Source organism: Juglans regia, chromosome 6 (assembly GCF_001411555.2).
Source record: "Juglans regia cultivar Chandler chromosome 6, Walnut 2.0, whole genome shotgun sequence".
Taxonomy (NCBI): Eukaryota; Viridiplantae; Streptophyta; class Magnoliopsida; order Fagales; family Juglandaceae; genus Juglans; species Juglans regia.
The window spans coordinates 26,426,302-26,440,814 of NC_049906.1; the positions used below are offsets into that span (position 1 = coordinate 26,426,302).

General features: G+C 37.7%; 1 protein-coding gene across 1 annotated transcript; it reads left to right on the top strand.

Annotated features, from left to right (window-relative positions):
* Positions 1–935: 935 nt before the first annotated feature.
* On the top strand, positions 936–11,165 carry LOC109014298. The gene is made up of 5 exons (XM_035690733.1): positions 936–1,299; positions 1,389–2,545; positions 2,599–4,425; positions 4,536–5,409; positions 10,783–11,165. Exons 1-5 carry the CDS (start codon positions 936–938, stop codon positions 11,163–11,165), a joined length of 4,605 nt encoding a protein of 1,534 aa, XP_035546626.1.
* Positions 11,166–14,513: the final 3,348 nt, after the last annotated feature.

Consider the following 14,513-nt stretch of genomic DNA (forward strand, 5'->3'; position numbering starts at 1 on the left):
TTACCTATTAGATTTCCGGTGGAAATTGGTGGAGAGTTGGGTTTTATTTTTTCGGAACTAGAGATGATAAAGGCTGCGGAAGATTTTAAGTATGCTTTGGTTATGAAATTCATGCGAGTTAGACCGTCCATCGATACCATACGTCTGCATGTGGTGAAACAATGGGGACTTAAAGAGATTCCGCAGATCAGTTTCATGGATGACTATCATATGTTGATTCACATGAAAAACGAATGTGATTTTGTTCATGGGTGGGCAGGTGAGGGAAGAACTTTGGAGGGGAATGTTTTTCGGTTATCCAAATGGTCCAATGATTTTGATCTTAGGAAAGAGTCCTCTTTGGCTCCACAATGGATTGTCCTGCCAGGATTATCTTTGCACTTATATAGAAGGGACTACCTTCAAATCCTTGCAACTCAATTCGGCCGTTTCCTAGGAACTGACAATGCGACATTGAATAAAACAAGGGCATCGGGTGCAAGGATGTGTGTTGAAATGGATTTAAAGGAGGAACCAATCAAAGGTTTTCCGATTGTTGTGTCGGCAAACAAGATTATATGGCAGGAAGTTCGATATGAAAAACTTGGTTTTTACTGCACCAAGTGTTGTCGACAGGGGCACAAGAATGTGGTTTGTCGTATGGGGGAGTATCGGCGTAAGTCAGGAGGGGAAACAAGTCAACATGATTTATTAAAACATCAGCAAGTGTGGAAAGCGAAAGCGAGTGATAAAGAAAAAATAAGCGAAAACGAGGGGGAGATAGAGCATGGGGGGATAGCAAGGTTCAGGAGGAATTAACAGTGATTGAACAACAGCTAGCTCTGGCTACGATTGGGGCTGAGGAGTCACAATGAAAGGAAAAGCCGATTATACAGAAGCCAGATTGTTTGGAAATTGTTCCTGGGCAAACAAAGCATGTCATGAAGGAACCTAGGATGGAAGAGGAACCAAGGGTGGAAAAAGAACATGCGGATTCAATGATAACACATGAAATGGTTTCTACGCATGGAGTCATAGAAAGGAATCATGCTGTCCAGTTTGAAGTTGATAGTCCTACGGTGCAGTTGTTGGTGATGAAAGACAAGCCGAACAGAGTTTCCCTTGATGCGGGTCAGATAGCGCTAGTTTCAGAAATATTAGAGATGGAATGTAGGACTCAATTAACAGTTGGAAATGATGGTGAACTGGGGGAGGAACCGACTGGTTCAAGATCAGATCCGAAATATGGAGATGCCCCTGGCGTACTGGCGCGACACAAATCTTATACTTCGGATCCTGAGCATGACCAGCCGAGATGCAGTACTGATTCAAAGAAACACACAGTGAGACAATCTCTACGTGTTTTATCCCGATCTTCTAAGCTTATTTAATGATTGATAAAATTTTAGTTTGGAATTTACGTGGGCTTGGTAGTTCCCGTAATCGTTTAAAAAGTTTAGTTAAGAAGAATGGAGTGCATATTGTAGGGATTTTGGATCCTTTTGTTGATGTGGATAAAATGTCAAGATTGGCTAGTATGTTGGGGTTATCGAATTTTTGCAGTAATGCAGAAGTTGACGGTAAAATTTGGAATTTCTGGAGTGACGATTGTGGGTGGGAGCCTTTATCTATGACTAATCAAGTAATTATTGGAAGTTTTCTTTTTGGTGAAGAGAAGCTTTTAATTTCTTTTAACTATGCTAAGTGTAACAGCATAGAGCGTCGTGAGTTATGGCAAAGTTTAGAGGGGATTGATGATAATGAGATTTCTTGGATTGTGGTAGGGGATTTCAATATTATCCGGGAAGATAGTGAAAGAGTTGGTGGTCATCCTAGATCAATTACAGCGATGGAGGAATTTAATATTTGTATTGATCATTGTGGTTTATTGGACCTCCATGTGGTGGGTCGCAAACTTTCGTGGTGCAATGGCCATGGGGGGCTTTCCCTCAGCTGGGCTCGTCTTGATAGAGTGTTGACTAATATTCATTTTGCTAACAGATTTCCTCAAGCTTATTTTGAATACCTTAATCGGAAAACTTCGGATCATTGTCCAATGACCATTAGTTTTCAAAAACAGGTGGTTAGCTACGGGCCTCATCCTTTTCGTTTCCAAAATATGTGGGCTTCGCATGGTGATTTCAAGAGATGTGTTGAAGAAGTTTGGAAGTTGCCTACTACTTCGGTGGGTTTGTGTCGTCTGGCAGAAAAATTGAAGAAAACAAAAATTACATTACGCGCTTGGAATATACTGGTCTTTGGGCATGTTGGTCAGAATATTAAAGACTTAGAAGAAAGATTGGAGGTCCTCGAGAGTCGCTTACAAGATGGTTATGATCAGGATGTCGAATGTGATTTCTTGGTCACAAAACTTGAGCTGGAAACTTGGGAAAGACGTGAAGAAATCAGGATTTCACAATTGGTGAAGAAGAAATGGATTTCCGAAGGAGATAATAATACTAAATTTTTCCATGCTGTTGTCAACCAAAGAAGAAATTCTAAAATTATCTCTAATATGCGGCTTGAGAATGGAGATTTTTTGAATTCCCCTGACAGGTTCATCAAGGTGCTTTAAATTACTTTCATAATTATCTCACTAATTCTTCTATTGTGGAACAGGTGGATCTTGCTCCTCTAATTCAGTGCTCGGTTACTGAGGAGAATAATTTGGCACTCATCATGGCCCCTTCTGAGACTGAGATTTTGGATGCGTTAAAATCCATCCCTAAGGATAGCTCTCCTGGACCGGATGGTTTTGGCTTGGGATTCTACCTAAGCTGTTGGGATTTGATCAAAGAGGATGTCGTTGCGGCAGCCAAGGATTTTTTTTCCGGTTCTATTTTACCAAGATTTTATATAGCATCTTATCTGGTGCTGATTCCGAAGGTGGAGGACCCCAAGAATTTTGATAAGTTCCGTCCTATTAGTCTATATTCAGTCGCCTACAAAATTTTTTCTAAGGTCCTAGTAAAAAGGATGACTTCTATGTTATCTCAGTTGATTTCTCATGAACAAGGAGCTTTTATTCCTGGCCGTAGCATTTTCAAAAATATTACTCTGGCTCAGGAAATCATTCATTCTCTGAATAAGAAAACGAAGGTAGGCAACATCATGGTGAAGATTGATATGGAAAAAGCTTATGATAGAGTTGACTGGAAGTTTTTGCTAAATGTATTGAAGTCATTTGGTTTTTCGTCTCAGTTCTGTAATCTGGTTAAGGAATGTGTTCAGACCCCTTGGTTCTCTATTATGATGAATGGGACTTACAAAGGTTTTTTCCAACCAGCTCGGGGTCTTAGACAAGGTGACCCTTTATCTCCTTATCTTTTTATTATCATGGAGGAAATGCTTTCCAGATTACTGTGTAAAAATTTTGAAGAGGGTCGTATTGGATGTTTTTCGCATCCGGTCGGTGCACCTATTGTCTCTCATTTACTTTATGCAGATGATCTTCTTGTCTTTGTGACTGGTGGAAAACAATCAGTTCTTAAGTTAATGAACACTTTGGAAGTTTATGAAAAGTGGTCTGGGCAGTTAATTAATAAGGAGAAATCAACATTTTTCTTTTCTAAATCAATTTCTACGGCCCGGCGTCGAAATCTCAAGAGAACTACGGGTCTTGTCGAAGGTAATTTCCCGCTTACTTATTTGGGTGTTCCTTTGGTGTCTGGACGTCTTACATCTAGAGAATTGGAACCACTCATTGAGAAGATTAGGAGGAAAATTGCTGGTTGGAAAGTTAATTTATTGTCGCAAGGTGGAAGACTTACGCTGATGAAACATGTTTTAGCATGTATTTCCACTCACATGCTGGCTGTATTAAATGTGCCTTTGAGAGTGTTTAAAAAGCTCAATTCATTACTCTCTACATTTTTTTGGGGAGAGTTGAATGGCAGGCCTAGAATGAAATGGATATCTTGGGAGAAGGTATGCAAACCGTATAAGGAAGGGGGTCCTGGTATGAGAAATTTTGATGAAGTGCAGCGGTCCCTTCACATGAAGTTTGCTTGGAGATTGTTAACTGTTGATAATCTTTGGACTAAGTTTTTCCGTGCTAAATTTGTGAAACATGGACATATTTTCATGGCTGAGTCTAGAAGGAATGCTTCCCGTTTCTGGAAGTCTATTATGACTATGTTTCCTAAGGTGTTAGATAATGTTATTGTTAAAGTAAGGGAGGGCAGGTCTTCCTTTTGGTTTGATCGTTGGCTGGCAAGTGGACCGTTATGTGCAAGTAGGAATGTGGGGCATTCTAAAATCCGTATTAATGATGTTTGGGCTGATGGTTCATGGGATGAGAATTATTTGTTAGAACTAGTTGGTTTGGAGAAAATAGAGGAAATTATGAATGTTGTTGGGGCTGGTAAGGTGGGTAGTGATATCACCATTTGGAAACCTGCTATTAAGGGAGATTTTACATCGGCGTCTGCTTGGGACCTTATTCGTGTAAAAGGAACAAATTATATGGGAATGGATTTCATCTCCTCCCGAAAAAGATTTCTGTATGCATGTGGAAAGCTAGATTTAATGGTCTGGCGTTAGATTCTCGTGTGCAGACTATAGGTATTCAGTTGGCATCTCGGTGTAATTGTTGTGCGATAGGTCATACAGAAAGCTTAAATCATGTGCTATGTAATGGTAGTATTGCCTCGGCAGTTTGGAGGTGGGCAGCCATTACGCTGGGTATTCATCATGTGGATGGTATGCCTTGGTGGACGACGGTTATGCACTGGTTCTCTGTTGCGAAGAAGTCGTCTCATAGAGGGATCCTTATAGGTACCATTCCGTCGGTTATAACCTGGAGGCTTTGGATGCGGCATTGTAAAGCCCGTATGGAAAATTACTCTGAATCGGCCTTAGATGTCTGCCTCGCAGTGAAAGTCTGGCTCCAGAGGATTTCATCCCTGATGGTGAAACATTGGACAATTTCGGCTAGGGATGAAGCTATTCTTCAGGCGCTTGATGTTCATTACGTTGATCAGGTTAAGTCTAGTCCAAAACTGGTTTACTGGAGGAAACTGAATGCTGGGTTGATTAAATTGAATATTGGTGGGGGAGGAGTCATTCGTGATGAGAGAGGTATTTTCATAGGTGCTTTCTCTTCTTGTTTTGGTCATGGTACGAATAATGAGGCTGAATTGAGAGCTCTTATTTCTGGACTTGCTTTATGTAAAGAATTGGGTTTTACTCAAATTAGTATTGAAAGTGACTCTAGCTTGGTTGTATCTTGGCTAAGTAGTCGGAAATGCACGGCTTGGTATTTATGGGATTATTGGGATGAACTTTTGATGTTATTAAGTGACATGAATTTTTCCATTGATCATCAGTTTCGCGAGGGGAATAATGTAGCAGATTTCCTTGCTAGAATGGGCGAGGGAGGTTTTAATAACATGTTTTATGATTTTAGTTCATTGCCTCGTAAGGTGAAAGGTATGCTTCGGTTGGATAAGTTGGGTTTGCCCCATATTAGATATTAAGTGGTTTTGTGGGTTTATCAATTAGGCTTGTTTAGTTTTGTTTTGGTTGAGTTTTGGTTTCATTTTTTTTTTTTATATTTGGGATTTTTATTTCTTTATCTCTTGTAATTCCCAAATGTACTAATTGTTACCACGGTTTTCCTCCGCCATAAGCGAGGGTTTTTGAATAAAATTTGGGAGGAGGTCACTCATGGACAGGTGACCTTCGACTATTTAAAAAAAAAAATACAATATTTTATATATATATTTAGTATGATAGCATAATAGTTTAAATGAAAACATAATAATATAGTATATATACTATACTATATATATTAATCAATAATATATAATTAATAAAACTAACAACAAAACTTATATATATAATACATTATATATATAGTACTATATAATATATATAGTATATATATAATACACTATTCATATATACACACTATATATATATAATGGACTATTTATATAGTTCTTAGTAATGATTTTCTGGAATCACATCGTATGAGGGTCATAATTTGTATGACTTTCAACTTCATCCAAATATATGACTTTGAACATCATTCAACCCTGTCGCACACAAATTTTTACACTCTTGACATGGACACTTAATATAACCAAGACTATCAGCAGAGGCCCATACGGCTGGGACTCACTTAATGGACACCTATATCGATGTATGAAGATACGTACAGCCCACTTCATAGCCACAAACACAACAAATGAAAGTACGCATTTACAATGTGATCACCAAGCTAGCTAGGTAGTCAGTCCTCTATATATTTATTACTTGTAACACAATCATGGAGGATGTTTGAACATTACTTTGAAAACAAAAGGGATCGATCCTCCCCCTAAAACTGCCTTGCTATTTACTGATCCAATGGCCAACCCCGTTTTTGATCTCCCTCTATATGAAAAAAGTATTATACTTTATATATAGTTAAGTTATATACTTTTTTTTTTTAAGATTAAGTTTTATACCATACTTATATTTGAATAATAATCATATTCTAACTAAATTAGTATGAATATATTATATATACTTACTCCATGTTAAATATTAGTTCTCATATTAGCTGTATATTAATTGTTTTTAATCTTTACTTAAATTAAGATCCTAAACTTATAATTTTCTTGTTAAACAAATTCAATAAAAATTCAAAAATAATAATCATAATATTTCAAATCCATATCACAACAACAACAATATTTCTACACATATTAATTCATCAATGAACATCATAAACTCACAAACTATTCAAAAAATTCACAAACAATAATCACAATTATTTCAAAAGTAAGCATAAAATCACATCAACATGTATAAACATATTGCTAAACTTGAAAAAATATAACTAGCACTCACAAATTCAAAAAAACCAATTAATCTAATTGTCATTCATTAGAGAAAGTAATTTGATTCGAATTAATCTATTCAGAAATTTGTACAATAGAATTTTGGGCACTAGATTGTAATAATAAAGTATATCGTTTTGGGCTAGTAATAAAAGATTGTGGTTCTAATGTTGTTTTTATTAGTTTATAATGGATCATATATATATAATATATTATATATTATATTATAATATATAATGTAATATTATATTTGTACTATACTATATATATTACTGTATATATATAATATACTATAGAATACATTATATATATATTAATACACAATATATATAGATACTATAATATACTATATATATTATAATATAATATTATATATAGTATGCTATATGTTATAGTATACATTATAATATATAACATATATTAATATTATAATATATTATAGTCAATATTTTGGAATAAATCGAAAAGCGTTCGAACGTACTAAGAATTACGTTCGAACGTTTCGTGTATATAAGGTCAATACAGAACAGCGAAACGTCATTTTCACCGTTATCTAACATCGTTCCCGTTTGCATGACGCCACTCCTCCGTCGCCGCTACAGTCAAATTCCGCCACAACCGTCACTAAAAGGTTGGCATTCATCTTTTAATCAAATAACATGTATTTTATTTTAGATTTGAGTTTGATTTTGTTTAAAACGGGCCAAGTGGTGGCCAAATTTTTAACTCAATTTTCCGGCCACCACGACTTGCCATTGGCCAAATAGTCACCGTAGAAAAGTTTCTTGAAGTATATACTTCATCTCTACGGTGGCATTTTGGCATTTAGAACTTTGTAGATTGATTTTCGAGATTTCAATAATGGCTGAGTCGACTCAGTGATTCTGTGTCATAACATTCGAACGTTTCACCAAGACATTCAAACCTACGATGTTTTAATTACATAGCCATTAAGGCTTCTACGTTCGAACGTGTATTGTTTTACATTCGGACGTTATTTTTTGTCAAATTTACGTCCAAACGTTTAATTATACGTCGAAATCAACATTCGGACGTGAATCCTTTACGTTCGCACGTAAAACTCATATGTTCAAACGTATAACACAAATGTCTTAACGTACGTTATTTAAATTTATTTACTGCTTACGTTCGAACGTGTATGTTATACGTTTGCACGTATGTGTTTTACGTGCAAACGTAAATGATACACGTCCGAATGTTTTATCTGAATGTTCGAACGTTTCTTTTACTATGTTCGAAAGTTAATGCAGAACAGTTTAACATTAACACAAAAAATGCATCAATGTAAATAATTTTTTTTCCTTTTCTATTTTTACGAGAGAGGGAAAGAGCTGTTCAGGACACTGCTCCTATCGGCGCTCGTACTGTTATGGTAGAGTGAGAGGTCCTGAATAATGAGTTTGACAAACTCATACGGGAGCAGAAGAACCTGAGAGATGTTTTCCTCAGTAGAGGCTAGGGAAATATCTGCTCATTAAGGAGGAAAGTATACCCCTCAATGATTCAGGAGTTCTGTATAGGGATGTGTAACATGCCTCAGGATGCATCCTCTCATACCAGATGTCATCACCGAGCACCTTGAGATTCATCGAGGAGTTGAGACATCTGCACACGCTACACCCCGTGAGGATGTAGGCACTTCTGCATTATCTACTGGCCACCCATTTGGGCCAGGATCACCAGAGATGCAGACCGGTCAGAGGTCGAGGATACTGGCCTCGAGGCTCAGGATGATGATCGAGACGAGAATTTCTACATCCTCACTGGGAGGGACTGCATGCAGATCGAGAGGAAGAACGCCTTCAACAAGAACCATCTGCTACCTTTCTTCCGCCTGTTGCACCTTATTGTTGCAACAAATGTGGATCCTGTGGCACATAAAACCACATTTAGTCAGCTTCGGGCACATTTTTTTATTCGAGTGGCATGTGGAGATCCCATAGATTTGCCACTGCACATCTTTAAGAGGATCCGTTATGAGGTGAGCATTGGATAGGCGAGGGGACGTCAGCCATTCCTGTAGAGGATCTAGTTCATTCGACGCAGCCTGAGCCAGGTCATGTGGTGAGTAGTAGTCAGTAGACGCCGAGAACAACTATAGGAGATGCGCAGCCTGCTTGGGTTGATGTGGGGAGTACTATGCATGCTTAGCTAAGCGAAAGATTACTAAAAGAATAAAACACATCGGTTACGTAAGCACAAGCAGGCAAGTCATGATAAATTGTCTTCATGTACGTAGTTATATAGACCAGAATAGCCTTATAAGGAGTAAAAGTCTCAAAACAATACCTGCATGCAAGACAAAGGTAGATGCAGTAAAAGGAGTCCTATTCTTCTTTCCGAAGGTAAAGGTGGTGTTCCTTTCCTTAGAAGGGTAAAGTGGTGGTCTTGGTTTTCTTTGCAAAAGTTATCCTATTCAACATTTAAACAGGGAGTGTTTTTTTGGGGTTATAGAGAGGAGGGTGCTAATGTGGCAATATAATTTTTGCTTTCATCTTGGGGCGACTAGGGTTTCTGCAAGGCGCCTGGCGTCGACGCTGTGCTTACGTCGGTAGGGATTGGCTATGATGGGGTGGTTGAGGCTCGAAATTCTGCACCGATTTCATCTGGCAGTGATGGTAACGTGGCTAAGGAATTGAACAAAAGGCATTTTGCAGATGTGGTGGGATCTAATCCATAAATGTTGCCGAGAATGAATATGCCTCATCGTGATCCGAATTTCAAGATGGTGAGATGTTTTTCATTTTTTCGAAGTCTGAAGTACAGTTGTCTGCAAAGTTGTTTTGGTTCTTGGTAGTTTTGAAATTTTTATGTCGAAGGCCTTCGCTTGACCATGTTCATAGATTTATTAAAAATCAATGGGGTTTGAAGTCAATTCTGGTGGTTGGGCAATTGAGGAATCCACAAAATGTTCTAGTTCGGATGTCGAAGGAAGAAGATTTTATTTTTGTGATGGTGAGGGGAAACTCTGAGATGCTTGGAGTTCCGTTTGGATTAACTTGCCGGGTTTATCGTTGAACTATTTTCAAGAATCTATGTTGAGTAGTATAGGAGCTGGTTTTGGTCGATATATGAAGAGAGACAATGTGACGGCATGTGTTACTCAGTTGGACGCAGCACACATCTATGTTGAATTGGATATTTTTATTCCTTTGAGGCATTCTTTTTGGCTGGGTCCTCAAAGGAATAAAGTCTTGGTGTAATGGCCGACTTGGAGGTAGAAGAATTTGGGCTCGCCTGGATAGAGTCTTGGTGAATTTGCCTTTTATGAACTGTTTCGGTAATGTTAAGCTGATGTATTTGCCAAGAACTTCTTCTGATCATGCTCTGATGTTGCTAAATTTAAATAGAGATAGAGAGGTTATTGTTTGGCCTTTCCATTTTTTATGTATGTGGGGGTCTCATGAAGGTTTTCTTCCCTTAGTTCAGCAGGTTTGGGAGGCTAATGTTGATGGTTGTGCATGTTTCGTACCAGCAGGAAGTTAAAAAAATTAAAAGGTGTACTAAAGCAATGGAATCAAGCAGTTTTTGGCCGTGTGGAAGTCAAAATTAGAAGGTTAGGGGATCGGATCATATGGTTGGAAGAATAGGTGAGTTAAGATTTTTCAGTGCAGTTCAAAAATGAATTGATATAGTGTAAACAGGATCATTTGACTTGGGTAAAACGAGAGGAAATCTTGGCTTGTCAAAAATCCAGGATTAAATGGCTCTCGGAAGAGACTCTAATGCGAAGTATTTTTGTGCTTCTATGAGTGTTAAGAAAAAAAAAAAAAAAAGATTGATCGTATGACTCTGGATGATGGTAGAGTTTTGCATTAATCAGATGAAGTACATGATGGTGTGGTGACATTTTTCTAGTAGCTTCCTTCTAGCACGGACGTAAATATTTTTGATTCGGTGTTAGAGTTGCTTGAGCCAGTAGTTTCTTTGTAAGACAATGAGTCCTTGTGTGCAGTGCCGACGTCGGAGGAGGTTAAAAGATCTTTTTTGTCTATTCTTGCGGACAGCAGCCCAAGTCCTAATGGTTACCTGGCTAGTTTCTTTATTATAGCTTGGGATATTGTTAAAGAAAATCTTTTGGAGATGGCGAGAGATGTTTTTGAAGGACAACCTATTTCTACGTTCTTTGGTGCTACAAATTTGGTTCTAATTCCTAAGGTTGGTGAGCCTTTGGGATTTGGACAATTTCGGCCTATTAGTCTTTGTTTGGTTGCGTATAAAATAGTGACGAAGATTATGGTTTCTCAATTGGCACCTATTCTTGAGAAAATTATTTCTTTGGAGCAGTCAGCGTTTATTCGGGATAGGAGTATGTTTTATAATATCTCCTTGGCGTAAGAATTGGTTCAAGGAATTAACAGGAAGGTGTGAGGTGGAAATGTCATGTTAAAGATTGATATGGCCAAGACTTATGATCGTGTTAATTAGCGGTACCTCTTGGAAGTGTTACGTAGATTGGGTTTCTCTAATAATTAGAGAAATCTGGTTTATAATGCTATTTCCTCTACTTGTTTTTCGGTTATGTTAAATGGTTGTTCAAAAAGATTTTTTCAGGCATCTAGTGGACTTCGACAAAGTGATCCTCTATCAACTTATTTATTTATTTTATCTCAAGAGGTTCTTTCCTGTATGCTTCATGTGCAGTTCAATTTGGGTCATATAAAGCCTTTTCATCCTTGTGAAGGTACCCTTATCTCTCATTTATTGTATGCAGATGATATTTTGATTTTTTCAAATGGAGGTAAGGCATCGATTAGGAATCTCATGGACACGTTGCATAGATTTTAAGTAATTTCTGGCCAGTTGCTTAGTCTGCAAAAGTCTTTGGTGTTTTTATCTTCTTTGATTTCCACGGTTTGCAAGAATGATATTAAAAGGATTTCTGGTTTTGAGGAAGGATCATGGCCTTGTACTTATTTAGGAGTCCCTCTTTATGTGGGGCGATTGAAGATTTGTACGTTTGATTTTTTGCTGACTATAATTCAGAAAATCTTAGTAGGATGGAAGAACAAATTCCTATCCTTTGGGGGCAAAATTATTCTTATCAAGCATGTTTTGAATAACATGCCGATTCATATGCTATCAGTATTGAGTTTACCAAAGGCTATTTTCTCTGCTCTAAAGAAAAGGGGTTCATCGGTGGAAATTAAGAAGCGGAAATGGATTTCATGGATGGCTATTTGTAAACTGGTTGAGGAGGGAGGGGGGGTCCGGGCATTCGGGATCTTCTTGAAGTTCAAGATTCTTTCCTTATGAAGTTTGCTTGGAAGTTGATGAATGGAGACTCTATGTGGGCAAATTTCTTTCAGAAGAAATATGTTAGAAATGAACATATTTACAAGATTATGTTGCTGAAGAAAAGTACCTGATTTTGGAAGGGAATTATGTCTCTTATGCCTAGAGTGTTATGGAATTCTAAATGGATTGTTCGAGAAGGCCAAATTAATTTTTGGATGGACAATTGGTTGGGGGAGGGTCCTCTGATTTCTTCTATTCCAGTAATTGGAAGGAGTGACTTATTCCTGAGTGATGTTTTCGATGAAAGAGGGCCGAAGGCTGTTGTGGTTCAAGAGTTGGTGCCACGTGATACTTGGAGAAAACATTTGTGACTCAGGCACTCGAATTTGACAAGGGCAAGATGTGTGCATTTGGACACATTCTGTTGATGGTACCTTCACTACCAATCAGCTTGGAAAATTATTAGACAATGTGGGCAAAGTTGTGATTGGAAGAAGTGGTTGTGGTAGAAGGAGTTGCCGAAGAAAGTTTCTTATTTCTGTTGGCGAGCTAAAAGAGAAGTTATTTCAGTTGATGATATTGTAAAAAAACTGGGAATTCTGCTGGCATCAAAGTGTCAATGTTGTGTGAGGCCTCAAGTGGAATCTCTTAATCATATGTTATGTGAAGGGGATGGTGCTCAATTGATTTGGAATCTTTTTGCGAAGTGTTGTCATATAAGGCTTCCATTGATACGAAGTTGGGAAGGTATGGTTAACTTTTGGTGGCGGCATGCTTCATTGAATTCTCAAGTTGGTTGGTTCGTGGTGTTATTCCAAGTATGTTTTCCTGGGCATTATGGAGAGCTCGATGTGCATATGGAAGGTATGATTTTTTGTGCTAATAATGTCATCCCTAATGTTAATTTTCTAATTAGAGATGGTGCTTCTCAATTAAAAAATTTTCGGTCTATGGGTTCTAATGATCGGTTGGTGTTGGAGGATATTAATATTCCGATTGGTCCTATTGTTGGTAAAAGACCGACTTTTATTTATTGGAAGGAACCGGATAAGGGAAGGGTGAAATTGAATGTTGATGGTGGATCTTGTGGTAACCTGGGAGAGTTAGGAAGGGGGGGGGGGTATCATAAGAAATTATTCAGGAACAACGATAGCAGGTTTTGCACTTCATTATGGAAATGCGATGAATAACATTGCAGAATGTAAAGCATTACTTGATGGACTTCGCTTATGTCGAATCGAAGGTTGAGATTTAGAGATGTTTTAGTGGAGTCTGATTTAGCCATTATCGTTGGTTGGCTTGCATCAGGAATTTGTTGTTATTGATTTTTATGAGATTATTGGGAAGAAATCAAAGAGATTGTTCAAGAGATTAATGCTCGCTTTCATCATATTTTTCGGGAAGCTAACATGGTGGTGGATCATTTGGCAAAAGAGGAAACTCAGGGCAAGAATTTAGTATTTTATGGATCTGAGGACTTGCATGGATACATACGTGGACTTATTCACATGGATAATTTGGGTTTGCCTTATATTAGATTGAGATGATGACTTTGTTTTTATGTACCAGAGATGTTTGTAGAGTTCTTTTTGGTATTCTGAATTTTTTTGTCACTTGGGTTTGGTATTTTATGCTTTATCTTGTAAACCCCTAGGTGATTTGTGATGTTACCACGATCTCTCCTCCACCAGAAGTGAGGTTCTCTTCATAAACTTGGGCGAAGGTCACTCTTGGACATGTGACTATCCTCTTTCTAAAGAAAAAATAAAAAATAACACTTAAACAAGCTAACTGAGCATGACAGAAGAACTATAAAGGTTATGGGAAGGTTTTACACTAACAGAGGAGGAACATGACACAGTAAACTTGACAGAGGAAGAAACTCGTAGATCAGAAATTAGAGGTCAGAATTGTTTACTTATGCTAATTCTGATGGAAAAATCTATAAATATGGAAGCTTTTAAAGCTACTATGATAAAAATATGGAATCCAGAAGGATGGTTACTCTTTAAAGAGATAGGGCACAACAAGTTTTTAGTTGAATTTCAGAAGGGAATTGATATAGAAACAGTATAAAATGGAAGGCCATTGTCTTTTGATAAAAAACTTGATATGTATTCAATTGTTTGAAAGTAATACTTCTCTAGATGAATTGTATTTCAATTATGAAGTTTTCTGGATTCAATTACATGGATTGCCTTTGGTTGCTATGACCTATGAAGGGGGGAACATTTAGGCTCATCAGTTGGGGAGGTGTTAACAGTTGATGTAGATGAAGACGGTCTTGGATGGGGAAACATATCAGAGTCAGAGTAATTCTGGACATTACTAAACCACTTGTTCAAGGTAGGATGGTCAAAGTGGATGGAACTTTAAGGTGGATAGAGTTCAAGTATGAAAGGTTACCTCAGTTTGTTTTCAATGTGGGGCCATTAAACATGCTGATAG

Bases quoted from the DNA above. Each gene is read 5' to 3' on its own strand.
- LOC109014298 (XM_035690733.1), top strand. From the start codon at position 936: ATGGAAGAGGAACCAAGGGTGGAAAAAGAACATGCGGATTCAATGATA. The intron at 4,426-4,535 runs GTAAAAGGAACA...TCTCGTGTGCAG, and splicing joins CTGCTTGGGACCTTATTCGT to ACTATAGGTATTCAGTTGGC. The intron at 5,410-10,782 runs GTATGCTTCGGT...CCTTGTGTGCAG, and splicing joins ATTGCCTCGTAAGGTGAAAG to TGCCGACGTCGGAGGAGGTT.